Raw genomic sequence first — 25774 nt, 5'->3', positions numbered from 1 at the left:
AATATTTGTTTAATGATATTTTTCATATTTTATTCAAAGACCTCTCTCTTTGAATCAAGGTCTTTGCTACTTACAAATAAAAGAAAGAAACTTTTTACATTAATTCCCCTGAGCAGAGTACCTAAGAATCATAGAGTGAAATGGGTTTGTTACTTGTATATTACACTAATTAAGGTTAAGATAAGCCTATAAAGTCATTATACTCACCGTTTAAGCCAAATTTAAATAACACAACCTCCAGAGATACAAAGGAACACATGGCATCTGCTCAGCATTCTAATAAATTCATTTTTAATTTAAGCACATTTGCAACAAGAGCATTTTTTTTTTGTGGAAAATGCATTACAATTTAGGGACTTATCTTGTTTTTAATATTTAGAGAAAACTGTTAAATATTTTTATTTAATATTTCATGTAAAGGATTAAGAAGAAAGTTTGAAAAATATGCTTATATAACTGCTGAAGCAAAAATATAGACATTTTCTTCTTTTATCATGTAAGAGAACTGAAGAGCAACAGGATTTGAGTCATGTATATTTTCAGATTAAATGGTATTTAACCTTTGAGGAAATTTTGTTTTTTCCCTAGGCCAAGTATAAATTGCATAGCTTTTTAAAATGCAATACAACTTCTATGATTAGATTTAGTACAAAGTCAAATTTCAATTTAAAAGCCAGCTGTAAATACATAACACAAAACTGCATATGTATTATATTTAAGTCTTAAAACAGCTTTCAGAAACTATCAAAGCTTTGAAAATTCCATTTAACCCAGAATGTCTGCTTTGACCCAATAGACATATTTAAACATTATTCTACTTCCTTTTTGGTATTCTCCATCTCAATCAGCTAAGATTTCTTCATCAAAATACCAAACATACTTTATGTTTTACCATAAGTGTAGTTATGTGTGAAATTCAGTTAGAAAGAGAAATTAAGTAAAGATTTGAAACAGTCTATCTTAGTCTAAGACTAAGACATATTTCTTGAAGGTGCAGTTTCTTCAAACTTAATGATGATTCATTCTAAGTTTTTTGGATATTGAACTTCACAGTCTTTTCTTGCCACCTGTCCCAATTAGAGGCATGGAAGAAAAACTTATACTACTGTGCTCAATAAGTAAATAGTTAAGGAGTATAAATACTTGATATAAGAATCTTATTTAGTTGTCTACCATTTAATAGAGTTACAAATACATCATTTATGTTACAAAGTAAATCAGGAAAATTTAGATTCGGGCTTGTTCTCCCTTACTATGCAGTACAAAATGTGTGTACAGCTCTGAAATAGATATGCTATATTAGAAAATAGTGTACTTACATCATCTTTCAGGTAAATGTGAAAATATAATACATAAGGATCTACCTTATTATCTCATAGATGTTTCATCTAACTGGTGTTTTCCTCTTCAATTTTTTTACGATTCTAAAATAAGACTACTTACTCATCCTGATTCTAATCAATCTCCCCAACACAATCCTTGTCACAGAAGTCATTCTATCGAGTATTTAATAAGCTAAAACCAGACAGAGTCAATGGCCACCACTGTTTAAAAAAATCTATTCAACAAATTATTTTCTAACCCAAAGGAAAAAAGTATTTTGTAAATTACCTTTTTATTTTTAAATATGAATTCTTCAGTGTAGCATTTTGATAAATCACACTATGCAGCAGATGCTTAACCAAGGCACAGTTAGAGTTAAACGAGGATGAGAAGGATATGTGAAACAAATACAATTATAAAAACCACTCCCTATACTGTTGGATTTAATTCTGGTCATCTGCTTTGAATTGACAAAGGACAAAAGTAGACCCTGAAGTTAGAAGTAGGTTGAAATGTAAATATTTCAGAATTTTATATTAAGCCTGACTGGTTACAGAAGCTAAGCTAAGGAATAGGTGAAAGCAGAGTTACTTGTTACAACATGAAAGTCATTACTGCCAGCATCATCCCTGATTATATTGTAACAGAACTATGCTAATGAAGCCAAGGTCTTAGGTTCCCCTGAGCCAGCCAGCATCTTGCAGTCTCTGAGTTACAGCTTTATCTGCCTTTCTGCAAACATGTGTCCTTACTCAGAAGAGGAACTATGTGTGAGTATAAAATAAAATATCATAAGTTCATTCCCAGCACTGGAAAAGCAATGTAAATTTCATGTCCAATGGACAGTGGATGTAAAGCAACATCCTCATACATGAAGGATCCCATATATGTAATCCTAATAAAGGAGAATGATAGCTCCATGACATTATATGATACTAATTATTAACTAAAAGACAAAGAATATTTGAAATTAAAAATAAACATTTCCTTTGGTAGAGATAAATGAACTATTTATATGATTTCTAATAAGAAATAATACTGGAATCTTATTTTTAAAAATAAAGTTCAAAATGGCATTATTTCTTACATATACAAAAAATTCCCTATATCTCTGTGCCAAATATATAATAAAAACAGCTAATTTTTTTCAAAAAAGAGGTTTTCTCATAAAACTTATTTTCCCATAATAAAACATGTTATTCATCACCTGAGGCAAGATATATTTAAGGTATATTTTCATTTTAAAAATCTATACTTTCTGGTCTTTTTCAAAGACATCACCTTTTGCTATCAATACCAAAATATTAATGCTGCTACTTGGAGCAATATCATAATGTATTAACTTATTTTGGATTCATTTTTCAGTAATAAAGACATCTATAACCATTAAGATTCAAAACTTCAATTTTATACGATAGCATAGAGATGGTCAATGAATTACTACTATTTTTAATATTAGGTCAAAGGATTAACTGTTAAAATAAATTTATCTCTTCACAATCCTAACAAACACTACTTCCAAAGCAGTTTTCACACAACTAAATTCAAGCTACGGATTACAAATTATTACTTATTATAGTAATGGTTAAGGATAGGTATCCATACACCTCATATGTATGCTATATTACGTATTGCTTTCCCTTTAATTGGCATCTAATACTTATTTGCTTAAAGTGAATATATAAAATAGAGAAAATAAATGTAAAGTATACATGCTGGTAGGTCTAAAAAGGTACCTTTTTAGAAGTATGGAGTTATTGAATGCCAGCATTAACAAAGAGGACCAATGGAATGACAAAAGAGAGAAAACTTTCAAGAATTCCAATGAGGGTATAAGGTCTAAAAGTTCATTCCCATTATTTGCTATATTTCACCTTGTTTGAGAGAGTTCACAAAGAGTAAGACAATAACACAAAATCTGTGATTTTTATACCTGTTGTTTTATATTATGTCTTAACCTTGGGACTGTGATAAAGTACATAGTAAGTAAGTTTTAGGGCCTTTTTCTAGCCAACTCTGTGATGTCTCAGGGGTCTAATGTTAAATATTGTCAAGTAGATCTTTTTTTCCCCAAGAAGAAATGCAAAAGCTTGGAGGTTACAACAAAGCTGGGTGAAAAGGTGCTTATAGAGATAAGCACCAAGCCTAATATTATAACAGTGTCTTAAAAATAATGCATTTCAAACTATTTCAATAAAATACATCAACAAAGATTGAGGAAGTATCTCCGAAACGTTACAGGGTGGTTTTTTGTTTGTTGGTTGGTTGGTTGGTTGGTTGGTTTGGTTTGGTTTTTTAATTTATAATATAGAAGTACATCTTCCACTTCAAAAGCATACTTTTTTCTGTGTTCTTGAGGTCTTGAGAGAGTTACTAGATGGGATATTTTGGTTTTAATAAAAGAAAACAAACCTATCTAGTTTAAGGAAAAGGGATAAAATCATTACAAAGTTACTCTCAAGTTCCAGGAGTATCTCATGGATTACTAGCTGTAATACAATCAGTCATCAGAAGCAGACTGGAAACTGGAAATTCCCTCACCAATAAATTGGGGTGAATGGTCATTCTCCCTTTCTCTGCTCATTGTTTAAGTGTGTTTGCTCCATTCTGCTGTCTGCAAAGCTCTCTCCGACATCCAAATGACAAGAAAAAAACATTAACTATATTCTGGTACCAAAAGGGTCAAGAAATTAACTGACACAGAATGTGTCTTATACCCACACACCTGATCTGTGATGCTGTCATACTGAGATAATATGAGGAGAGGTAGACATATTCATCTAGAGAACATATGATACATTAAATAGTGATAGCGCAATAAGTCAAGCAGAGAAAGACAACTATCATATGATCTCCCTGATATGAGGAAGTGGTGATGCAACATGGAGGCTTAAGTGGGTAGGAGAAGAATAAAAGAAACAAGATGGGATTGGGAGGGAGACAAACCATAAGTGACTCTTAATCTCACAAAACAAACTGAGGGTTGCTGGGGGGAGGGGGTTTGGGAGAAGAGGGTGGGATTATGGACATTGGGGAGGGTCTGTGCTTTGGTGAGTGCTGTGAAGTGTGTAAACCTGGTGATTCACAGACCTGTACCCCTGGGGATAAAAATATATGTTTATAAAAAATAAAAAATTAAAAAAAAATAGTGATCTATAAAGTATCATCAAATTTTATGAAAAATATTCATTTATTTGTCTTTTAGGTAGATACTTAATGAAAGCTTATGATATTTTAGGCACTCTTCTAGAGACTGACTATTCAGATAGCAAAAGAGGTAAACAGGGTACCAAAGTAAGCTGCTCTCATGAATTATAGAAATTAGAGCAGTTCATACAAAAAAAATAATAAAACAAAAATACTATGAATAAAAATAAAACAAAATACTATGAACTTGCTAATTAGAGAAGAAAATAAGGATGGAAGATCTTTTAAAAATAAAGGTAATTTCCTATGTTCTTAAAGACAGAAGTTAATTCCAGAAATAAATTTAAGATCCCTATCTATGATGTCTCTCTGAACACATTATAGGTTTGAGTCATTCTGAGAGGAAGGGAAATTGTACACCTCTTTAAGCAGTTGCTCAGTAAATTACAGTTATACAAATATATCTGAAGGTTATGTAATAGAAGAATAGGTTAATGCAAGATTACTATTCACTAATATAATTCAAAACTTATTGGAAATATTAGCATAATGTAAAATAACTAGTTTTCCTTTACATGCACTCTACTTACTATAATGTGCCAATATTGGACAGATTACATACTTTGGAGGGAAGCCACTAAGAACACAAATGAACCATAATGCAGTTATCTGGAGTGAAATTTTTATATTACAGTTTTTCCCTGCTATCTGAAAGTAGTGTTCCTATTAAACCCTCCCTACTCCAAAATGGTACAAAGCAAAGAAGCAATTATCATTTCGTAAAAGTGAAAATCCTCTTCAGATTTCTTCTGGTTAGTGAAAACAGAGAGTCAGGTAGGTCTTACATAAAAGTGAAGTGACATAAAGTGAGTTTTGACTAGTGGAGAAAGCCTGTAAATGGAGAACTTTTTAGCATATTCTAAGGTACACTTAGAATACAGTAGCATAATAATACAGTAGCTAATTGTGCCTGCTTTTAAGGCTCATTCGGAAAAGTAGTTAGAACACTGACATAACCAAAAAACAAAGTGTCCTTGGCCCACTTTCTGGTCTAAGTATTTTCAATCCCTCTTGATGATTTTATCTAAGCCCCAAAGGTTAACTTATTTGGATGCTGATGTCCCCTAAATACCTGTCTATAACATAAGGCTTTCCACCTCCCCAATTTAATATTTTATTCCATTCCCAAATTTATCATCAAACATATTACAGTATGGGTTCCATGAAGGTGAGAATGATGTGTAATTTATTTGCATGCATATGTCTCATCTCTAAAGCAGTAAACATTAAGTACGCACTTAATACCTCTGACTCTGGACCTTCTTTCTAAGCCTGCACTTATATTACTCCCATTGGAATGCCTTTCTCTTCTATCTACCCACTTTGTAAGCCCCTATTCATTTTTTCATGATTCAACTCAAGCACGTCTTTGATGAAATCTTTCCTGAGTCTTTCAGAATTAGCCATTTCTATTTTCGCCCAGCACTCACACCTATAATTAACCCAAAACCATACCTTCATTCAGATTCTGGCTTCTCATTTCTGTTTTAGCAACTATCATTTTTATATATGTATATATAATCATATTATACACTTTATATATATACATATATACACACATAAATGCAATACTTACATATTACTCATCTGTAACCCTCTACACGAGCGCAAGGTTGTTGAAGTCAAGGACAATAGATTACTTACTATTGTATTCTTGGGCTAAGACTATCTTTGAATGAATACTTATATATCATGACTAGAAATGGCTATTTTCCAAAGGAACAGTAGATAAGTAAAACAACAAAAAAGGTGTTATTAGTAAGGAAAAAAAAACCATTAGAGCTATCTCTAAATCAGTAGATGACAATAAAGATATGTTTATGGGGTAGTACCAAGTTTACATGAAATTTTGGAGATGGTACTTTGGTACGAACAATTATTTTTTTAAAGAAACAACAACTTTTGTTCCACATAGAAACCTTGATCATCCTTATTTTATTCTCTTCCAAATTTGTTTATTCTATTATCTTATTTTTTACTCAAGATGACTCTTAAAAAGGTAGAATATCCAATATTAACCATGTTGCTCAAAGATCTGTAGATTACTTTCACATTTCTAAATATTAAAAATTGACTTGAATCTATTTTTTTAAAGATTGCCATTTATAATATCCATGACTATATTTTGTTAAGCCAGTGGAATCTCATTCCATATACGGCAAACAAAGTCAAGAAAACACAAGAAGAAAAACAAAGATCTTAGATTGCCTTTTAAAATTTTCTCATATTATTCCGATTGAATAACTATTTAACTTATTTCTTTTCCCTGATTCAGAATTCAGATCTCAATTTTCCTTTTCTGTAACATCATTGAACTTCTTGGCATTTCTAACCAAATCAGCTCATATGCCATCAAAATCTTATTTTGATGTTGGAGAATAAAATCTATCTGAAAATAATCAACATGGGTTAGAAGCTTGTAAACCAATTTTAATAACTAATGATGCATTCCTTTGAAGTGGCTATTCTAGGATAGCTTACAAATATTCTCTTCTTGAAACAATAGTCCAAAAAAGAAAAAACAAAAATGTTAAGCTCTTCTAAGGCTCTCTTATTCTAGAACTTTGATAAGTTTTACTATTTACTTTTGATAAACAAAAATGCCATAACTAAATATCATAATTATTAAAATTTTTGACATATAACCCACAGAACCAGAGCTCTGATAATCAGGCAACAGAATATGGACACACCTTCCGTCCCTCTACTGATCCTAGTATGACAGTCACTTTATAAACAGGCATTGGAAGCTTCATAGTGTTACTTAAGTTTTGAGGTGGTTTATTTTCTGACGTTGTTGCTCTTCTGTATATATTTGTTACATAAATTTAAAGCATTTAAAAATCATTGCCTTTTTTTTCTACTTATCCAAGTACAGAATTATTTAAAGAATTATAATTCTTTAAATAATTCACTATATCCCAAACAGCTTACTGTATCAGTATTTGAAACACTTTTGTCTTGATTTACACAAGACGGTACTCCTAAGAAATGTGTAAATACTACTGAAAAGATCAAATATATTATAGGGATGCTGTTATTTATTTAAAATATATCTTGTTAGTTCTCACGTAAAGAATAAATTCATAGGTATGCAGAACACCATACCTCTTTGAAGTTCAGATTTTTCTCTTGCCTACTCTGGTAAAGCAAAACATAAGAAACTGAAGGCACAAAGCACTGATAGTCTGTTTAACAGACTGAGGATGTAAATGAGAGCCAAAACAAGTTTGCAAAAGGACTGGTTGTCTCTGAGTAACTTTATATACACACATATGCATTTATATGCAAGCATATATCAACCTACCTAAGTACTTGTAATTCCCTGCGTCTAATTTAACTAATTTGTAGGTTTTCAAAAACAGATGTCATTTTTCTTCTACAGATAACAGTTCTAATCTTATTATGGTAATATGGAGTAGTCTGAAATTTCCAAAGTGACAGAAAAAGGACAGGAAGTGAGATTACTAAAGTTACCAATTCTTATCTGATTGGTCCTCTGACTCTCCTAGTCCCCAGCCTAACAGTTTTCCTCTTGACTGCAATTCAGAAAAAAGCAGACTTGCTAGATATCATGCACCGTAGGCTGACAAAACCTTTCATCAATCTTACAGTAACGGTAACTGCTCTGAACCTAGGGTGTCAGTCATGATGGTACTGTTACTCTTGTTCTTTTCCTGGGCGTGCCTCGGTATCTCTTATCTTCTGCCCACAGTCATGGTCCCTGCCAGGCAGAAGACTATCACCATCAAATACAAGCAAGCTGGTCTGTCTTCATGCATTGTGACACCACTGTCCACTCACAGAGAAGAGAAGAGAAAGAAAGAGACAGCCTTACCCGCAGAAAGGAGAGGTCCCGGTTGTGCTCGATGCTGGTTATCTCCAGGTTGCCCATGACCACCTCACAGTTCTCATAGTATTTGCGCAAGGCTCGATACTGCTGCTCCAGGTCCGAGAGAGAGCTCAGCTTGTTCTCTGTTCCTGCACACACTGCCAAGAAAAGAAGATACAGAGGAAGTTATATAACCTCTCCATGATATGCACAATGACAATATCTCTCTCAACACTCTATCCCCCACACTCTATTCTGTTTCCCCAAATTAAAATATTTTTCATGCCATTATACCCACAAATCACACAGATATAATATCTTCCCTTTTTGTTTCCCCCACTATATCACATGAGACATAACAGTGCATAAATTCAAGGAATACGATGTATATGATACTCATATATTTTAAAAGGATTAAAACCATAATAGCATTAGCTAACATCTATATCATGTCCCACAATCACTATTTCTTTTCTGTAATAACATTTAAGATATACTATGTTACCAACTTTCAGGTATATAATATAGTGTTGTTAATTACAGTCACCATGCTATAAGTTAGATCCTTGGAAATTATTCATCTTATAACTGGAAGTCTGTCTTGGTCAGCATCTCCCCATTTTTCTTACCCCTGAGCTCTGGTAGCCACCACTTTACTCTCTGTTTCTATGAGTTCAGCTTCTTTAGATAAGACATATAAATGATATCATGGTTTTATATTCCTAAGTTGCATGGATGAAACACAGAGACTAAGGCGGCACAGATTCTAAAGAAACAGAGCAAAGAGTAAAAATACAAGCGATCACATTTGTAGCCCATACATTTTAAACATATACTAGAAACAGAACATGTTACAAAATATGAGCTGTGATTGATATCAACTGGATCTTCCCTCTGTATACTCATAAGTATTCTAAGGTATAATGGACTGATAGTAAAGGATCTCAGTGGGCCTTCTTTGATAGCATGGATCTGGAGTCTGTTCACACCCAAGCACGAAGTGTACACACAGGTGTTCTTTATTTTCTGTCTGTGTTGATATTTGTCTTCCAGAAGTTAGTGTTTTGGTTATTACTTCTTATGGTTTCTGTATCTGCCTGTACAAGATCTTTATCATTTAATGCACCAACTCTAATCTTTAGTAGACTGAAAAAAACTACATTATGAATCTTATAATAATACTATGGAAAGTTGAAAAGGAAATGAGTGTGAAATAATCTTCTTAGCAACTTACTTCTGAGTAAGTTATATAATATAGCCAAATTAAGGCAAGATATAAAGTGTAAACTTTGAAGAACACAGCCGTATAATAAAGCCATTATCAGTTATATGTCAGGCACACAGAAAGGACAAGTCATAATGCCTTGGCTGTATTAAAGGGAATGGGTTTCAAGCAACGAGTTTCCATACACAAAGGAAAAAATATATATAGATGGATACTTTCCAATAGTTAAGACCATTTTTTTTAAAAGATTTTATTTATTTATTCTACAGAGAGAGAGAGAGCACAAGCAAGGGGAGTGGGAGGCAGAGAGAGATCTAGACTCCCTGGCGAGCAGGGTGCCTGATGTGGGACTCGATCACAGGACCCCATGATCATGACCCAAGCCGAAGGCAAAGGCTTAACCAACTAAGCCACCCAGGTTCCCAATGAAGACCATCTAGACAACTGTTGTTGCCTCCTGACACATCAAAAATAACAAAAACCTAAATCTAGGAGTCTTGAAGAATAATGTAGACCTTTAACTACAGTGCTAAGGCAAACAAACAAATGAAAAAACCATAATCTTTCCCTGTCTGGATGTCTAGTTCATCAAACAGTATATTTTCTAGAAATAATCTTTTAGAAGTGGAATTGTGTCTTTTTCTGAAAGATGTATTGAAGGTTAAACCCCTGGTATCTATGACTATGACCTTGTTTGGAAACAGGGTCTTTAAGTTAAGATGAAGACAGTAGGGTAAGTCTTAAATCCAAGAGTGGAAAATAGCGTGCGGATACAAAGACACATGGTGGGGGGGGGGGGACTCAAAAGCAACGTGTAACTATAGAGGGAAAGATGGGAATGAGATGCGGCTGCACATCATGGAATGTCAAGAATTGATGGCATCCCTACAGCTAGGAAGATGCTGCCCGTCTCAGAGGCCCTGCTGATACCTTGATATTGAACATTTAGCCTCCAGAACTATGAAAGAATACATTACTGTTGCTTTATGGTTTGTGGTACTTTGTTAATAGTGGTTCTAGAAAACCAATTCATAATCTTTAGACTGTTTCTGAAATCTAACATATAAAGAAATGTTAAAAATCATTTCCTCTCAGGGGCGCCTGGGTGGCTCAGTCGGTTAAGTATCTGCTTTTAGCTCAGGTCATGATCTCAGAGGCCTGGGATTGAGCCCCCCATCAAGCTCCCTTTTCAATGGGAGGCACATTTCTGTGTGCCTAACATATAACTCTTTATGACTTTATTATAATTTCTCCCTTTTCTCCTTCTCCCTCTCCCTTTGTCCCAGCTTGTGTGTTCTCCTTCTCTCTCATTCTCTCTCAAATAAATAAATAAAATCTTGAAAAAAAAATTATTTCCTCTCTCCAGGGTCCTGTCAGCTTATCACTTCCAAGCTACTTCCCCACCTTCTGAGTGCCAAGTCTCTCACACACCATGCTGAGGCTCATTTGTTGCCACTGAGAATGCAGTTTTGTAGAGTGCTAGGGATGGGGGTAAAGACTTCCAGAATCCTCCATATCCGTCTCCTCTTCCTTCAGAGTAATAAACTACTCAACCTTTAGCCGGGCATGTGGCCACCCCAAATAAAGATTTCATTTCATTGCTTGCCTTGGAGGTAATACTATATGACCCTTAGCTAGAAGTTCATTTAAAACATGGTTGGAGGCAACTTTGCCTCTTTTCTTTACACCTTCCTCCAATCTGCTGCCTGGAATGCGGATAGGATGGCTAAACTTGGAACCACCATCTTAGACCATAAGACCCAGGGACACACCCTAGATATTTGCTGAAAAATGAGCTAAAAGGAGCCAGGGTTTTCAAACAATTAAGGTTTTACATTGATTTTTTATCATTAACATGAAGATAATGGTGAATTTTGATTATAGCTGCTAACATGTTATACATAGGAAGGATTAAATTCTAGTTAAGTTACACGCTTTTGACCTTAAGTAATTTTTACTGTTTTATCTGGTTTCTTGACTAACTTCAGTTTGGAATGAAATTACAAAATCATTTTCTTCTTCTTCTTCTTCTTTTTTTTTTTTTTTGTTTTTAGTTTTTATTTACATTTCATTTAGTTAACATACAGTGTAACATTAGTTTCAGGCGTAGAATTTAGTGATTCAACACTTACATACAACAACCAGTGCTCATCCCAAGATGTGCCCACCTCTTTGGTTTTTTTCTTTTTTTCTTTTTTTTAGAGACACTCACCCCTGTGTAAGTGTTGTGGAGGGCAGAGGAAAAGGGAGAGAGGGAGTGAGAAAGAGAGAATCTCAAGTAGGCTCTTCGCCCATCACAGAGCTTAATGCAGGGCTGGATCTCACAACCCTGAAATCATGATCTGAGCCGAAATCAAGAGTCAGGTGCCTAACAAACTGAGCTACCCAAGTGCCTCTACAAGGGCCCTAAACACCATCACCTACTTCACCCATCCCCCTCACACGCCTCCCCTCTGGTAACCATCAGTTTGTTCTCTATAGTTAAAAGAGTCTGTTTCTGAAGGAACTATAAAATAATTCTTGATCATTGAACGTTTTGCTGATTCTGTGGGAGGTTCACTTCCTGAAATGAATAAACATTAAGAAAAAATAAATCTCTATTGATAAGTGCAATATTATTCAACAGAAGCAGGAAAATAAGATGTGACTGACTCATGTACATGATCCTTATTGGCCAGTATCAAAGGCCAGCTTTTTCTTTTTCTCCAATATACCGTAGAGACTCTCTAGGAAACACTCTTAATCCACAATCTGTATTTTATTGCTCCTAGCAAAATTATAACAAAATCTTTACAAATTTGTAAAATGTCTGTTGAGAAAAGAAACTATGATATGGGTTTATGAAATATAGATTTCAATTATTTTAAATTCCAATGAGAACGAGCTTATATTTTAATACAACTACTCATGGGGAAATTATAGATTGATTAATAAACTATTTCTAAAATATATACAATGCCAAATTGAAATTTATATACAACTTATGTTGTACAAGTTTCTTTCAACTGGAAATAAAACCTGTACTTTAATATCAATATGTAAAAATCAATATGCAAACATCCAAATGGAAAGTTTTCTAAAATATTTAGGTATTCTGACCTTTTCTATAGAAACTTACACAGATTTTGGAAGAAACATTTCTTCATATACAGTAATAACTAAATTTTTTCTATGTTTCTTATCCTGCATATATGAAAAAAGTACATACTATGAAATTTTATTATTAATTATTACTATAATTAATTATTAACTACTATTATAATAATCTCTGTGCAAAATCCACAAAATCTCTGTGCAAAAAATCCACAAAGGCTATAAACTCTTTTTAGAGAAATACAATTTATTAGTTGTTATTTGTATTTGATGAGTTATATAGCACAGGGGTTTCCAATAAATTATCATTTACTAATATGCATTCACTTGTTATAAAAACAATTATAACTAGTATTTGGAAAATGACTCTCAATTCAGAAAAGTTCCCATTGTTTGATAAGTGATCAGCTGTGTTTTGTACATACCGTATGAAAACATAAAATTGAAATGAGTATGTTTAGAAATATTTTTCAACAACAAAAAATCCTCCAATAAACAGAAAATCTGATTAATTAGAATATTCTCCAAACATCTTGGTCTTTGGAGTTTTTACTGCACACTGTTCTATTTAAGGAAATTTTTGTCTCAGGAAGGCTTTTCTATATATTTATTTTTGATTCAAACTGCTATTTATAATGACTAATATACTCTTCATAACTTTCATCTTGAAAGACAGACTTGATTTTAAGAGAACTAGTTTGGATAGATGCATAAAAATCATTTGTATTTCTCGTCATGAAGCCTTCACTGAATGAAACCTCACAACTTCTATTTGCCAATCGATTTTATCATCAGGCAATGCATACAAGACAATCCTTAAACCATCAAGTTTCATTGATTTCACAAACTTGTTTATCAAATAGAATTGAAAAAATCTTCCTTACCAGCCAAAACAAGTTTAACAAAATTCAGTCCGCTCTGCCAAACGCTTTTATGAAGTCCTTAAACTATAAACCTATAATACTTCAAGCTTTAGAAATCCTGAATTTACATGGGCTTCCTGGAGTTTTCATTCCAACAGAAACTCCAGCAGTAAAGCTGTATGTGAGGCCTTAATGAAATCACCAATTATTCTATTTGGTATTGATTCTGCTACAAATGTAGCTAGAGTTGCAAACATGGGCTTTTTATTCCTCTTGACTTAAGATTTATTTCTCACAGTGAGTGAACTACATAATCCTCCTTCAGTAAAAAATTAGGAACATAATTAGGATCTTGTAAAACACACAAAGGCAGGTTCACATAATTATCTGTTTGATTCATGGGGAAAATACATTAGAAGCAAAATGACAAAATAATAACAATATCCATATTAATACTAAAAATGGATTACTGCCTCCAGGCTTGTTACACCTGTGGAAACTGGCCCTCTATTTTCTACATAAGATAGACAGGAGGGTAAAAGCAATCAATCAATGAATCAATTGTTTGCATAACTTTCTAATCGAATGCCTATATGAGATATGAATTAAGAAAGTAATTACTTATTCAGCATCTACTATTGACCTAGTATCATGGAAAAATGTATATATTGATTAAACGAGGCTATACAATGTACATAGTAAAAAGAAATCAATAAACAATACACATATGCCATACATTGTGTGGGCATGATCGAGGGACTGTCTGCATTAAAAAATATATATGTGATGACCAATACATTTTCTAATTTGTCTATCTGATTTAATGATAAGAAGTACTTTCCTTTTCAGAAGCTTTAACATAATAAATACATTTTAGATTAATGCACGTTGTTGGGAATTTAAAAATCTGGAGCTATAGTAAATCTCAAAAAATAAAATATTTTAAAAGCATGTAAGAAGTAGCCAACATTTTTGGAGACTATTATTGAGTGCTATTAAAGTTACATAGTGATTGCAAGTTTTGGCAGCCCTACGTTCAAAATATATCTACAAATGAAGCCAAATTTGCCACTTCCATTATTATAGACATTTAATACAAGTCACTCTCATCTCTTCCCTGGACTTTGACAGTAGGCTCTTTTCTGATTTCCTGGATTCCCTACATGTCTTGATTAATTTATTCTCCACACAGGGTCCAGAATGATCTTTTTAAAAACATAAATCATTCACATCAGTCTCCTACTGAAAACACTCATTGGCTTCTAGTCATACTTATTATAAAATCCAAACTTCCAACATGGTCTGTAAGAACCTGTATTCAGGTCTTTGCTCAGATATCACTCCTACAACATAGCCTGATCTGACCACCATATCTAAAATAAGTAGCCCGTTCTCATACATCATGCTCTGTCTTCTTTGCCTTCTCCATTTTTATTTTACTGCTATCTGAAATTGTATTATATATTTTGCTTGTTTACTTGTTGATTGTATGTCTCTACATTACAACGCAAGCTGTGAAGAAGGCAATCCCCTTTCTGCTTGACACACAAAAGAGCAGGCACATAGGGTACTTTCAGTCAATATTTGTGGAGTAAATGAATGCACTTCGGAGTCATTAAGCACCGTAACTGAGCCAGGATCAAATATGTTGGTTTTACCATTTTTTAAAAATTGAATGTTGAACTTGGGCAAGTAACTTTCCAGAGTCTCTGTTTCTTTACCTACAAAGTAGGATTTGTACTAAGTATTTTTAAAAAATATTTTATTGATTTATTTAACAGACAGAGACAGAGAGATCATAAGTAGACAGAGAGGCAGGCGGGGGCTGGGGGTGAGCAGGCTCCCCGCTGAGCAGGGAGCCCGATGTGGGGCTCGATCCCAGGACCCTGAGATCATGACCTGAGCCGAAGGCAGAGGTTTAACCCACTGAGCCACCCAGGTGCCCCTGTACTAAGTATTTTTAATGATAAACTCAGCTTTAGAGGTTAAGAACAGAGGGCCAGACGCCCAGCATAAAATCTAGCTCAATCACTGGCCTGCAATGTAATCTATTTCCTCTTGTAAAGTGGACATAATAACAACCACTACCTAATAGGCAGTAGTGTGAGGATTAAATCAGTCTCTACGTGTAACTTGTTTGGCACAATGTTGGACTCATGACAGAGCTCAATGTTAGCTATTGCCATTTATTCAAATATTCAGTATATTATATGTGTGCATTATGCAATATGTTAAAGTAAATTAAAATATAAGTCTTGCATGGTGATGTACTCAACCAGCCTCATCTAAAGAAATGAGCACTGGACAAAGAAAGTAGAGGTTGGGACTCCAATGCTCCAGCACTTTCTAGCCATGAACAAACTTGAACAATTACTCTGTTTTCATCAGTTCCAATTTTCTCTCAAAGAAGATATCTTTATGTGTTCTCCCAGCTCAAAAATTCTGTGATTGAATTTATTTCTAAAATACTTATTTAAAATCTACTCTATACTATAAAGGGTTGAATTCATTGGATGCTCTTGAGGAGGTCACATTGTGGCGACATTTTACAAACTTAGAAATTAAACATACACTTATCAAATGACCCAGCAATTCCACTTGTATGTCCCTAGATAAATGAACAATTATGTCCACATAAAAATTATGTTCACATATATGGGGGGATTTATGCATATTTTTGCAGCAACCTGCTTGTCCTGGATTGCAATTCTCAGCTATTCCCAAATAAATCCAATTTTGCTAGTAAAATAACTGGCAGTTTTATTTTTAAAGTTAACAGTGAACATGTATTGATGCTCCAGGAGAACTTGGATGCCCCCAGGCTTTCCCCATACCTTGCCCTGCACATCTCTTCTATCTGGTTATTCCTGACTTATAACCTTTTATAACAAACTGCTAACCTATAAGTAAAATGTTTCTCTGACTTTTGTGAGCTGCTCTAGCAAGTTAATGGCCCCTGAGGAGGAAATCTTTTTAATTTATAGCAGTTGATAAGAGTATTGTGGAGCCTGAACAATGTGGGCACTGACTCTTCATGCAGTCAAAAATCCTCTTATAACTTTTGTCTCTCCCAAAACTTAACTACGAAATAGCCTAGAGTTGACCGAAAGCCTTACTGATAACATCAACAGTCGATTAACACAGATTTTGTGTGTTACATGAATTACAGGCTGTGATCTTAAAGTCGGGTAGAGAAAAGAATGCTATTAATACAAGGAGAGAAAAATATGTATGTGAATATTTATAGGCACTCTACTCAAATTCACAAAAAAGTGGAAACAACTCAAAAGTCTTCCAATGGGTGAAATGAAATATATATTCCATGAATATCTATTCAGCAACAAAATGGACAGATGATTGATATACCAACGTGGAAAATTTTTCAAGGTGTTATACTGACTGAAAGAAGCAAGACTCAAAAGGCTACATAGAATCTAAAAGGCTACATATGTTTCTATTGCAACATCATTTGGTAACACAAAATGTTCTCCTACAAGGAAGGAGAACAGATCAGTGGTTGCTGGGGAATGAGGAGGGATAGTGAAGGTCTGACAAAAGATCATTAGGGAAATTTGGGAGATGGCAGAACAATTCTGCACACTGACCATGGTGGTGATTACCTAGATCTCTACAGTTAAAACTTAAATTTTATTGAGTATAAAGTAAAACACACACACACACACACTCAAGTTGGCTTAAATATGTTCCTGTATAATGTAATAAAACATTTTTATTAGATTGTTTTCCAGGTATTTTATGCTTTGCTCCTTTTATGAATAAATATGCTCCCAAATAATCAAGAAAATGGGTTTATTTTTCTGAAATTTTGTATTCCTTATAATTAACTTTAAAAGTATGGAAAATTATTGCCAAAATAGGAAATGTGATTTGTAACTTACATTATATAAGCTGGAAATAAAATATTTTTCAAAGTAAAAATGTGGTACCTTTAAAAAAAAAATTCCTATTGTGTATTCTCTGAATCCGTTTTCTACCGGTATTTTACTGACTCCCAAAGTAACAAAACAGAGAAACTGCTGAATTTAATGAAAATATTTTCTAAATGATACTTGAGCCAAATGAAAAGGCATTTGGCATTGTAGACCTTCACTAATAGAGTTGTAGCAAGGAAAGACAGGCATTCTATAGCACAGAAAGAAAGTCTGCAGACTACATATACTGCTATGTGTTGATTCATCTAAAATTTAACTGATACACTTTTACCTCATTTGTTTACCTACAGTAGTCTTCAAATGCCCTCAAAGATGTTTAAACTACTAAATTATGTTGCAAAAGAAACCACCTCATTGGTGATAATGAAAAAGTGACAGATATAAAAATTTTACATGATTGTCTCTCCTGCTTATGAAAATGTCTTGTATGTAAGTCTACTCTAATTCAGTTTTTCCAATAGGTTATTCTTATAATATGTCCATTTTTTCCAATTTATATTTCAAAAATTAGCCTAGTAAAATTAAAATAATTACAAATTATTTTAAATGCATTATATGCATCATCAAAAGCTGACTTGTAACTACTTATATATAATTCTTAGTTTCTGTTCTTCATCGTTTTCCCGTCTTTATTTTACTGTATTTTTTCTTAAATTACATCTCATAAAATTCCTACATTGAGAGCTGAAAAAAAATAATAGAAAGACTTTATAGATTTAGAAATTGCATTCATGTCATTTATTCTTGGATAAAATAATATTCCCCTTACCACTGTCTTGTCACAAATCTCTCCCAGCACTTTTTAATCATTCTTCCCACCCCTTCTCAGTCCCCTACACAGAATCCTTCTTATTTACTTTGTAGTATTTCATTTTCTGTGGAAGTGCTGGGTCCTTAACTTTAATGTAGGTACTGGACTTGACAAGCAATTAAAGCAAACAATTTCCACTCATCAAGCCTTGCCAAATTAGTCATCCGCCATCTGCCCCATCATCTGGCTCTCCTCGAAGTCTTGCTGTGAATCTGGATGCACTCTCTCAGATTAAGAGGGACAGTGCAAACCTCCAAGCTGGTGAAATGCCAGTGGGAGCTAAGTATGTAAACATTAGTAACCATCTTTCTTTCCTAGATTATCATGCCTTCGACCATCCCCTTGTGTGTAATAAAAACCAGCCCATTTGTGATGCCTTATCACTGTGAAACCTTTGCCATTCATTGCAATTAAAGTGGAGTTTGCAGGACTTTCTTTCCTGTTAGAAATATTTAAAAGAAGGAACTAGACTAGTTCCTAAGCTATGCTCACATACTAAGTCTGGTTTCTTAAGTACTGATAAAGATGTACATTAAGAAATGCCCTATGGCCTTTCTACGGCACTCATTGCACAGTGAAACTTTGTCTTTTGTTCGCTGCATCAGCAAATGTTTATTGGCTAAGTGTTCTTAAAGACATTCAATCAAGCTAAATCAGTGGTTGGCAAAATTGAAAAATAGCAAGAGTAAAACATTGTTTTATATTTATATATAAATATATATAACATTGTTACCCACATGCTCCCTTTTAAGGGTTTTCTTCCTTCAAGGCATTCCCCAAATGAGAGCTGATGTCTGTGCAAATGCAGAAAAATGCCTCTCCACTGGGTGGAATAAACTCCATGCTAGGACACATGGCTTGCCATAAGAATGCAAGCTGCTTTTCCTTCCCACTTTTACCCTAGTCCTTGTGCCTGTTTCCAGAGATGAACCTATAGAACTATAAACAAAAGCTCTGGTCCAAGCCACTCTCCTGGGTCGTCCATACAAACCTGCTTATTCAAGGTAATGGTGTGTCTAAGAAAGAAACAATGACTTAAAAAAAAAAAAAGTGTGCTAATGTTAGACTTGTGAGAGGTAGGGTGCAGCAGACATTTTTTGACTGTATCTTCCAGATATTCTACATGGAAAGTCTAATGTAAGATCACCTCTAACAAAACATTTGAAAGTTTTAGAAGCCAGTTCTTAATCACCTAACCTTCCTGGATGAGAAAACAAAAGCAAACAAACAAATAACACAACATCTGATATGGATATAGACTACATATTAAAATAGGTCATCTTACAATTTATTTTAAACTATTTTCTAATAGCCCCAAATCTGTTTTTCTAGAAACCAGATTCTATAAACTCCAGGAGATTGTTCTCTCTAAAACAGACTCAGATGAGCACTGTGTGGTTATTTTTACAATGTAATCAACTTCAAACACTAATTGTAATTAGGTGTTTGATAAGGAGATAGTCATCATTAGGACAATACCTGCTATTCATCCATTTCTTCTGCCATGCAATTATTCAACAAATGTTAATTGGGGAGCCATAATAAATGGGGCTTTGGGCTAAGTGTCAAGGGATAAAGAAATGAGATCTGTGTCTCAAATTTGTAACATTTTACACTGTAATAGAGATCCTCTATAAAAGTTTTAGAAAATCATATTAGTATGCAAATTTAGTTAAACAGCAATTAAATATATTTTTTTCTAATTTTGAATCACTGCTAATACATAAGATTCACAAAATCAAAACTCACCTTATCTACTACCAAATATGAAGCAGAAAAATATATATGTATCTATATACACATATCCACATACTATTTTGTGTTACAAAATGTGAACATCACTTGTGAGAAATTTTCTGGGAGATTTTTCCCTGTAACAGTTGTTACCAAAATATTCAGTAGCATCTGTATCTGAAGAAATACCACAACTTAAAACATTCTATTCACCTATTCGGGTTCATTTCTATTTCCTCCCACATCCTCATTTACTTGTCAAAGAGGACGAAGAGAAACTACTCTCTGACACAGAGAGGCTAGGCATATTTTTCTCACTATATATTATACTTAAGGCTATTTTTCAATCCAACACCCATTCTAGATGACTTAAAAACTCTACAAACATGTCATTTTTTTTCTTTCATTTTAATTCAGAAATCTGATGTTATAGTTTTGAGATATTAACGAAGACATTCCCTTACTATACTAGTAGCTTCCCTACTTATTCACCATCTCATGGATTAGTTAAAGGGGCATGACACACTACACGGACAGTCACTTAATTTGGAATATTTTCCCATTAAAGTCTTATTTGTCTTTGGATTTAAAGATACATCGTTCAAGATCCTGTTTTATTTCCTTTGGATATATTTAGATCCAGATGTGGAATTGCTAGAGTATATGATAGTTCTAGTTTTAAATTTTGGAAAAATTTCCATACTATTTTCTGCAGCAGAGAGTCTAGGGAGTTACTAGGGGGAAGGTGGGAGAAGTGGGGAGATGTTGATCAAAGTGCTCAGGGACAAGATGGATAAGTTCTGGGGAACTAATGTAGAGCGTGGGTGATTGAAGTAAATAATATTGTATAATATACTTCAAGTTGCTAAATGTTCTCTCCAAAAAAAGAAATGGTAATTATGTGACATGATGGAGGTGTTTTCTAAAACTATGATAGTAATTATTTTGCAATATGTAATTGTAACAAATCAATATATTGTACATCTTAAACTTATACAATATTATATGTCAATTATATCTCAATAATGCTAGAAAGATTAAATTAAATTAATTTTTAAAAATCTGATATCTACAGAAGGCTTTATAATAATGTAGCAAGTAACAAAATCTATAAGATTTGAAGTAAATGTTCAACGTTTTAATGGAATCTCATCATTCAATATGACACATAAAGAGCTAATGGGACATTTAACAAATCCTTTTTATTATTGGACATGACCTCAAAAATGTCTTTTACATTTAAGTGAATACTTTATAATATATTAATATATAAATATATATATATAAATATAAATATAGATATATGTGTGTGTATGTGTGTGTGTGTGCACGTGTGTGTATCATATTTGCTATATAGTGACAACACACTTGAACTCTTTCTCCCTTGCTGTGATTTTGTTAGAAGTGTTCAGGCAATGATAATAAAAGAATAAATGGTGAGGTGTGTTATAAATCCCTTAATTTAGTTTATCTGAGGCAATTTGCTAATACACGTACCAAAAATATCACATTCAACACTAAGACATAGAAGTTTTGTAGCATCAGATGCAATTTTAAAAGTAGAGAATGACCTATGATTTTCTTTCTTTATATAAAATGGAGCCAGGAAAAAGGAAGAAAAGAACTGAATTATAGATTGAAAATCACTTAATATTTGCATTGTCAGGTTTAGTTTAATATGACTCTTTGGGAGCCTGTGCAGATAGCACAGCATCTCTGTTTTTGTATTTTTATTACATAGATGGCAAAGTTCATATGCATAAAAATATTTTCTAGAAGGCAAATAAAAAATTTGAACTAAATCACTATTTATCTAGAGATAGACGTGGAACACAAATATATATTCACTTCTATTTTTAATCTTATTATAGCACAGCACAAATCTGATTAATTTTTTTTAAAGTTGAAGTAGCCTTTTCTGAACAGGATTCATTTTTACTTCCTGACAAAAATGATATGCACTTTAGGATACATTGTATAAATAAGTACCTTTTTATTACAGAATTCAAGTTTCTACAAACATTTTCTGCCAAGAATAAATTCTCTGTTGAAGTTCTTTGCAAGTGTTTAGTTTTCAGCTGTATTTACCATCTTATTATAACTTATAAAGAAAGCAATACAAATCAAATAATAAGTACAGAATTTGCTTTAAAAATGGATTACTTTTTGGGGGGACAAGTTTCATGTAATTTTATCTTTTTTTATTGTTATGATTTCAAAAAGTAAAGTAATACCTCTTAAAACCTTTTCTTCTTCAGAGATAGTTTTTTTTTTTTTTTTTTAAGATTTTATTTATTTATTTGACAGACAGAGATCACAAGTAGGCAGAGAGGCAGGGCAGAGAGAGAGGAAGAAGCAGGCTCCCCACAGAGCAGAGAGCCCAATGCGAGGCTCGATCCCAGGACCCTGGGATTGTGACCTGAGCTGAAGGCAGAGGCTTTAACCCACTGAGCCACCCAGGCGCCCCTTCAGAGGTACTTTTTAAGAATATATGCACACATGTATATGCACACATATAAAAATATTAGTTGGGAGGGAAATACAATGATTTGTTGAAAATGGTTTTTCTCTGATCAGAAGTTTCCTGGGCAACATTTATTTTCTTTTTTATTTATCTGTCATTTGTAAATTTAGTAAGTTATAAGCATTTTTGTAAGTAAAAAAGAATAGTTATAAGCATTTTATATGTGTTTGCTAATTAAAAATCAATACTTTTGATAATCTTGTAATTTTATAAAACACTGACATGTCATGGAAAAACATGGTTTATCTTGATTTTTAGTGTATTCTTGAAAATTTTTATTTAAATCATCCAAAAGTAGTAAAATACATTATTCTAAAAACAGAATGTTTATCTAACCATCTATAAAGGAAAGTTCAGTGAAAAACCAATAATTTCCACCTGAGTTGATGGAAAACATGATTGTATATGTAAGTTTATGCATGCTTATATGGCTATATCTATATATGTATGTATAGATGTGTGTAGAGAGATATAGCTATATACACATCTATACATAGAAATATTTATTCTAGTTTCTCTATATGCTCTAGGTTTCTCCCTAGTTTGTGCTGTTTGCTATTATACAAACTGTGCAATATTACATATTTATCTCTTCTAACTTTATTTTTTAATTATATTATGTTAAAATATTAATATGAAATTATAATTATTAGTGGGAGTCCTTTCCATATGTATACTAGCAATGCCAGAAATTCTTCTAAATGCAGTGTATACACATTCTCATTGAATCCACAGAGCAATCATATTAAGCAGTTATTAACATCACCACCACCACCAACATCATCATCTTTGTTTTACAAATAAAAAAAATTGAGACTCAGAAAGTTAAACAATGCAACCAGAAAATTAATTAGTGGAAGAGCCAGTGGTCAAAATCAATTCTGATTTCATCAGTAGTTTTTATTCAATAGCATAGTACTAGTTAGCTGATGCATACAATTGTTCTCAATTACTTGTGCATATTTCAGTCAAATAAAAATGCCCACACAAATTGGAATGTTTATATGTTGAGGATATATTATCTTTTTAAAATTTAAAGCTACAGAGTTAACTGTTATAAGTTATATATCATACTAGGTTTTTAAAAACCATAAAGGAATTTCAAAGGAGTATGGTCTGGGGAAGTACAAGTCAATTTTATAATTGAAAAAGCTGATGCTCTCCTCTTGTGGCTCACTTTCTTATCTTCTATTCCACACTGGATAGAGAAAATATTGGCAAAGAGAGCCATGCTTCTAGGAATAATAATTTTTACTTACAAATGGGCCTCAATCGAGTGAGCTAATATAGAAGAAATACCTTAACAATTTAACTTTAAAGATAAAATCCCCCCCCCCACTTGAACACTAGAAAAATGTTTCTAGAAGGCTTCTCTACAACCATCCTCTAACTTCCTTCAATTTCCAATCTCCTTATCACAATATATGGTAGCTCTTTCACCCAGTTACTGAGGTAACAATCTAGGCAGCCAACTCCTATCTTTTCCCATACTGCTAATCTAAGCCACACATGGGTCCTGTCAACCCTCCCTTCCCAGTGCCTTTGGGCTCCACCTGACTCTCTCAGCCTCACTGACTATTCCTACTTCAAATCACCACATCACATCTGAATATTGTAATAGTCTCCCACCTGATGTTCCTACTTTTCTGTGGGTCTCCTTAGAGTCTACTGTATGTCAAATGTAAACTATTTTCTATCTTTTAAGTCTTAAATCTGATCATTTAACTCCTTTGCTCAAATATCTTCAAGCGTTTCTCATGTCAAACAGAGTAAAATAAAAGTCCTAATCTTGTTCCCTGAGGTCCTGATACAATAGGAATCTCTGTGACTTTTCTGATACTATCTCCCACAATGGTCTACTTCCTAATGTCTGACACAGGACTATCTTGCTTGTCTTTGAACATATCTATAGAAGTGTCTAAATGCTTATTATCAGTTTATAAATTTATCTTGTGGGGCAGAAATAGACCAACATTGGCCAGTGCATGGCACTTCAAACAGCACTACTTAAAAATGTTATTATTTCATAACACTCATTGTATGTCTTTATTTAGAATGTAAACTCTATGACGTCAGGAATTCTATTCATTCACTGCCACATGTATCATATTTGCAAGGGCTTTACCCATAATAGGCACCTATTAAATATTTAATGAGTGGATGAATGGATGGATGGGTAGGTGGTTGTGGAAGTGTTGGGATTCTGTCTAGAATTCCCAGCTCACATATAACCTAAGTATTATTTTTGATTCTGAGAATCTTGGAACCACAAATATATTTAGAGATTGTCAAGTCCATTTCATACATATAGATAAAAAAACAGACTAATGTTAAAAAAAAAAAAAGGTTCAACAAAGGTCAAACAGGACAACAAAGGTCAAACAAGGACAGAAATGAAACAGGACTCAATTCAGAGCTATATCCACATGGCACAATGTCTCATGTTAAAAAGAAGACATCATGAAGAAGTCTTCATGAAACTGTCCAGTTTTGTTTAAGATTTTATTTATTTACTTGAGAGAGAGACAGTGAGCGAGAGCATGAACGAGGAGAAGGTCAGAGAGAGAAGCAGACTCCCCATGGAGCTGGGAGCCCAATGCGGGACTCAATCCCAGAACTCCAGGATCATGACCTGAGCCGAAGGCAGTTGTCCAACCAACTGAGCCACCCAGGCGTCCCGAAACTGTCCAGCTTTATGGGAATAATTCCCCAGAATCATGCTTCGCTGCCAGTATGGAAACTATATCATGAAATTAAGCATTGGTGCTTAAGCACATTTGGCCAAATAGCACTGGACAGTTATATAATCAGAATATAGACCTCTAGCAATATCTTTTTTTTTTAATTTTTTCTCCAAATCCCTGATAAATGAAGTAAAGTGTAGGTTGTTAAAAGTTAAGTGCTTTTTAAAAAAAATATATTTTATTTATTTATTTGACAGAGAGAGATCACAAGTAGGCAGAGAGGCAGGCAGAGAGAGAGAAGGGGGAAGCAGGCTCCCCGCTGAGCAGAGAGCCCAATGCGGGGCTCGATCCCAGGATCCTGAGATCATGACCCGAGCCGAAGGCAGAGGCTTAACCCACTGAGCCACCGAGGCACCCCAAAAGTTAAGTGCTTTTTTAAAAAGTCTGTTTAACAGAAATATGCATCATATGAATGTTGAAAATAACTAATATTACATCATAAACATAATCTTCAAAAATTTTTAA

At 33.6% G+C, this 25774-nt stretch overlaps 1 protein-coding gene across 4 annotated transcripts in view; it reads right to left on the bottom strand.

The window, feature by feature from the left end:
• ERBB4 (erb-b2 receptor tyrosine kinase 4) overlaps positions 1 to 25774 on the bottom strand; it is a 1156853-nt gene that overhangs the window by 713367 nt on the left and 417712 nt on the right. For all 4 annotated transcript variants that reach the window (XM_082691066.1, XM_082691068.1, XM_082691069.1 and 1 more), the window contains exon 2: positions 8369 to 8520. In XM_082691066.1, the coding sequence (XP_082547192.1) occupies positions 8369 to 8520 (152 nt within the window). The remainder of the gene's footprint in view (positions 1 to 8368; positions 8521 to 25774) is intronic.

This window comes from Mustela nivalis (genome assembly GCF_964662115.1).
Source record: "Mustela nivalis genome assembly, chromosome: 11".
Taxonomy (NCBI): Eukaryota; Metazoa; Chordata; class Mammalia; order Carnivora; family Mustelidae; genus Mustela; species Mustela nivalis.
Note: the sequence above shows the minus strand (reverse complement) of the source record. Positions and strands in the feature narration are given on the sequence as shown.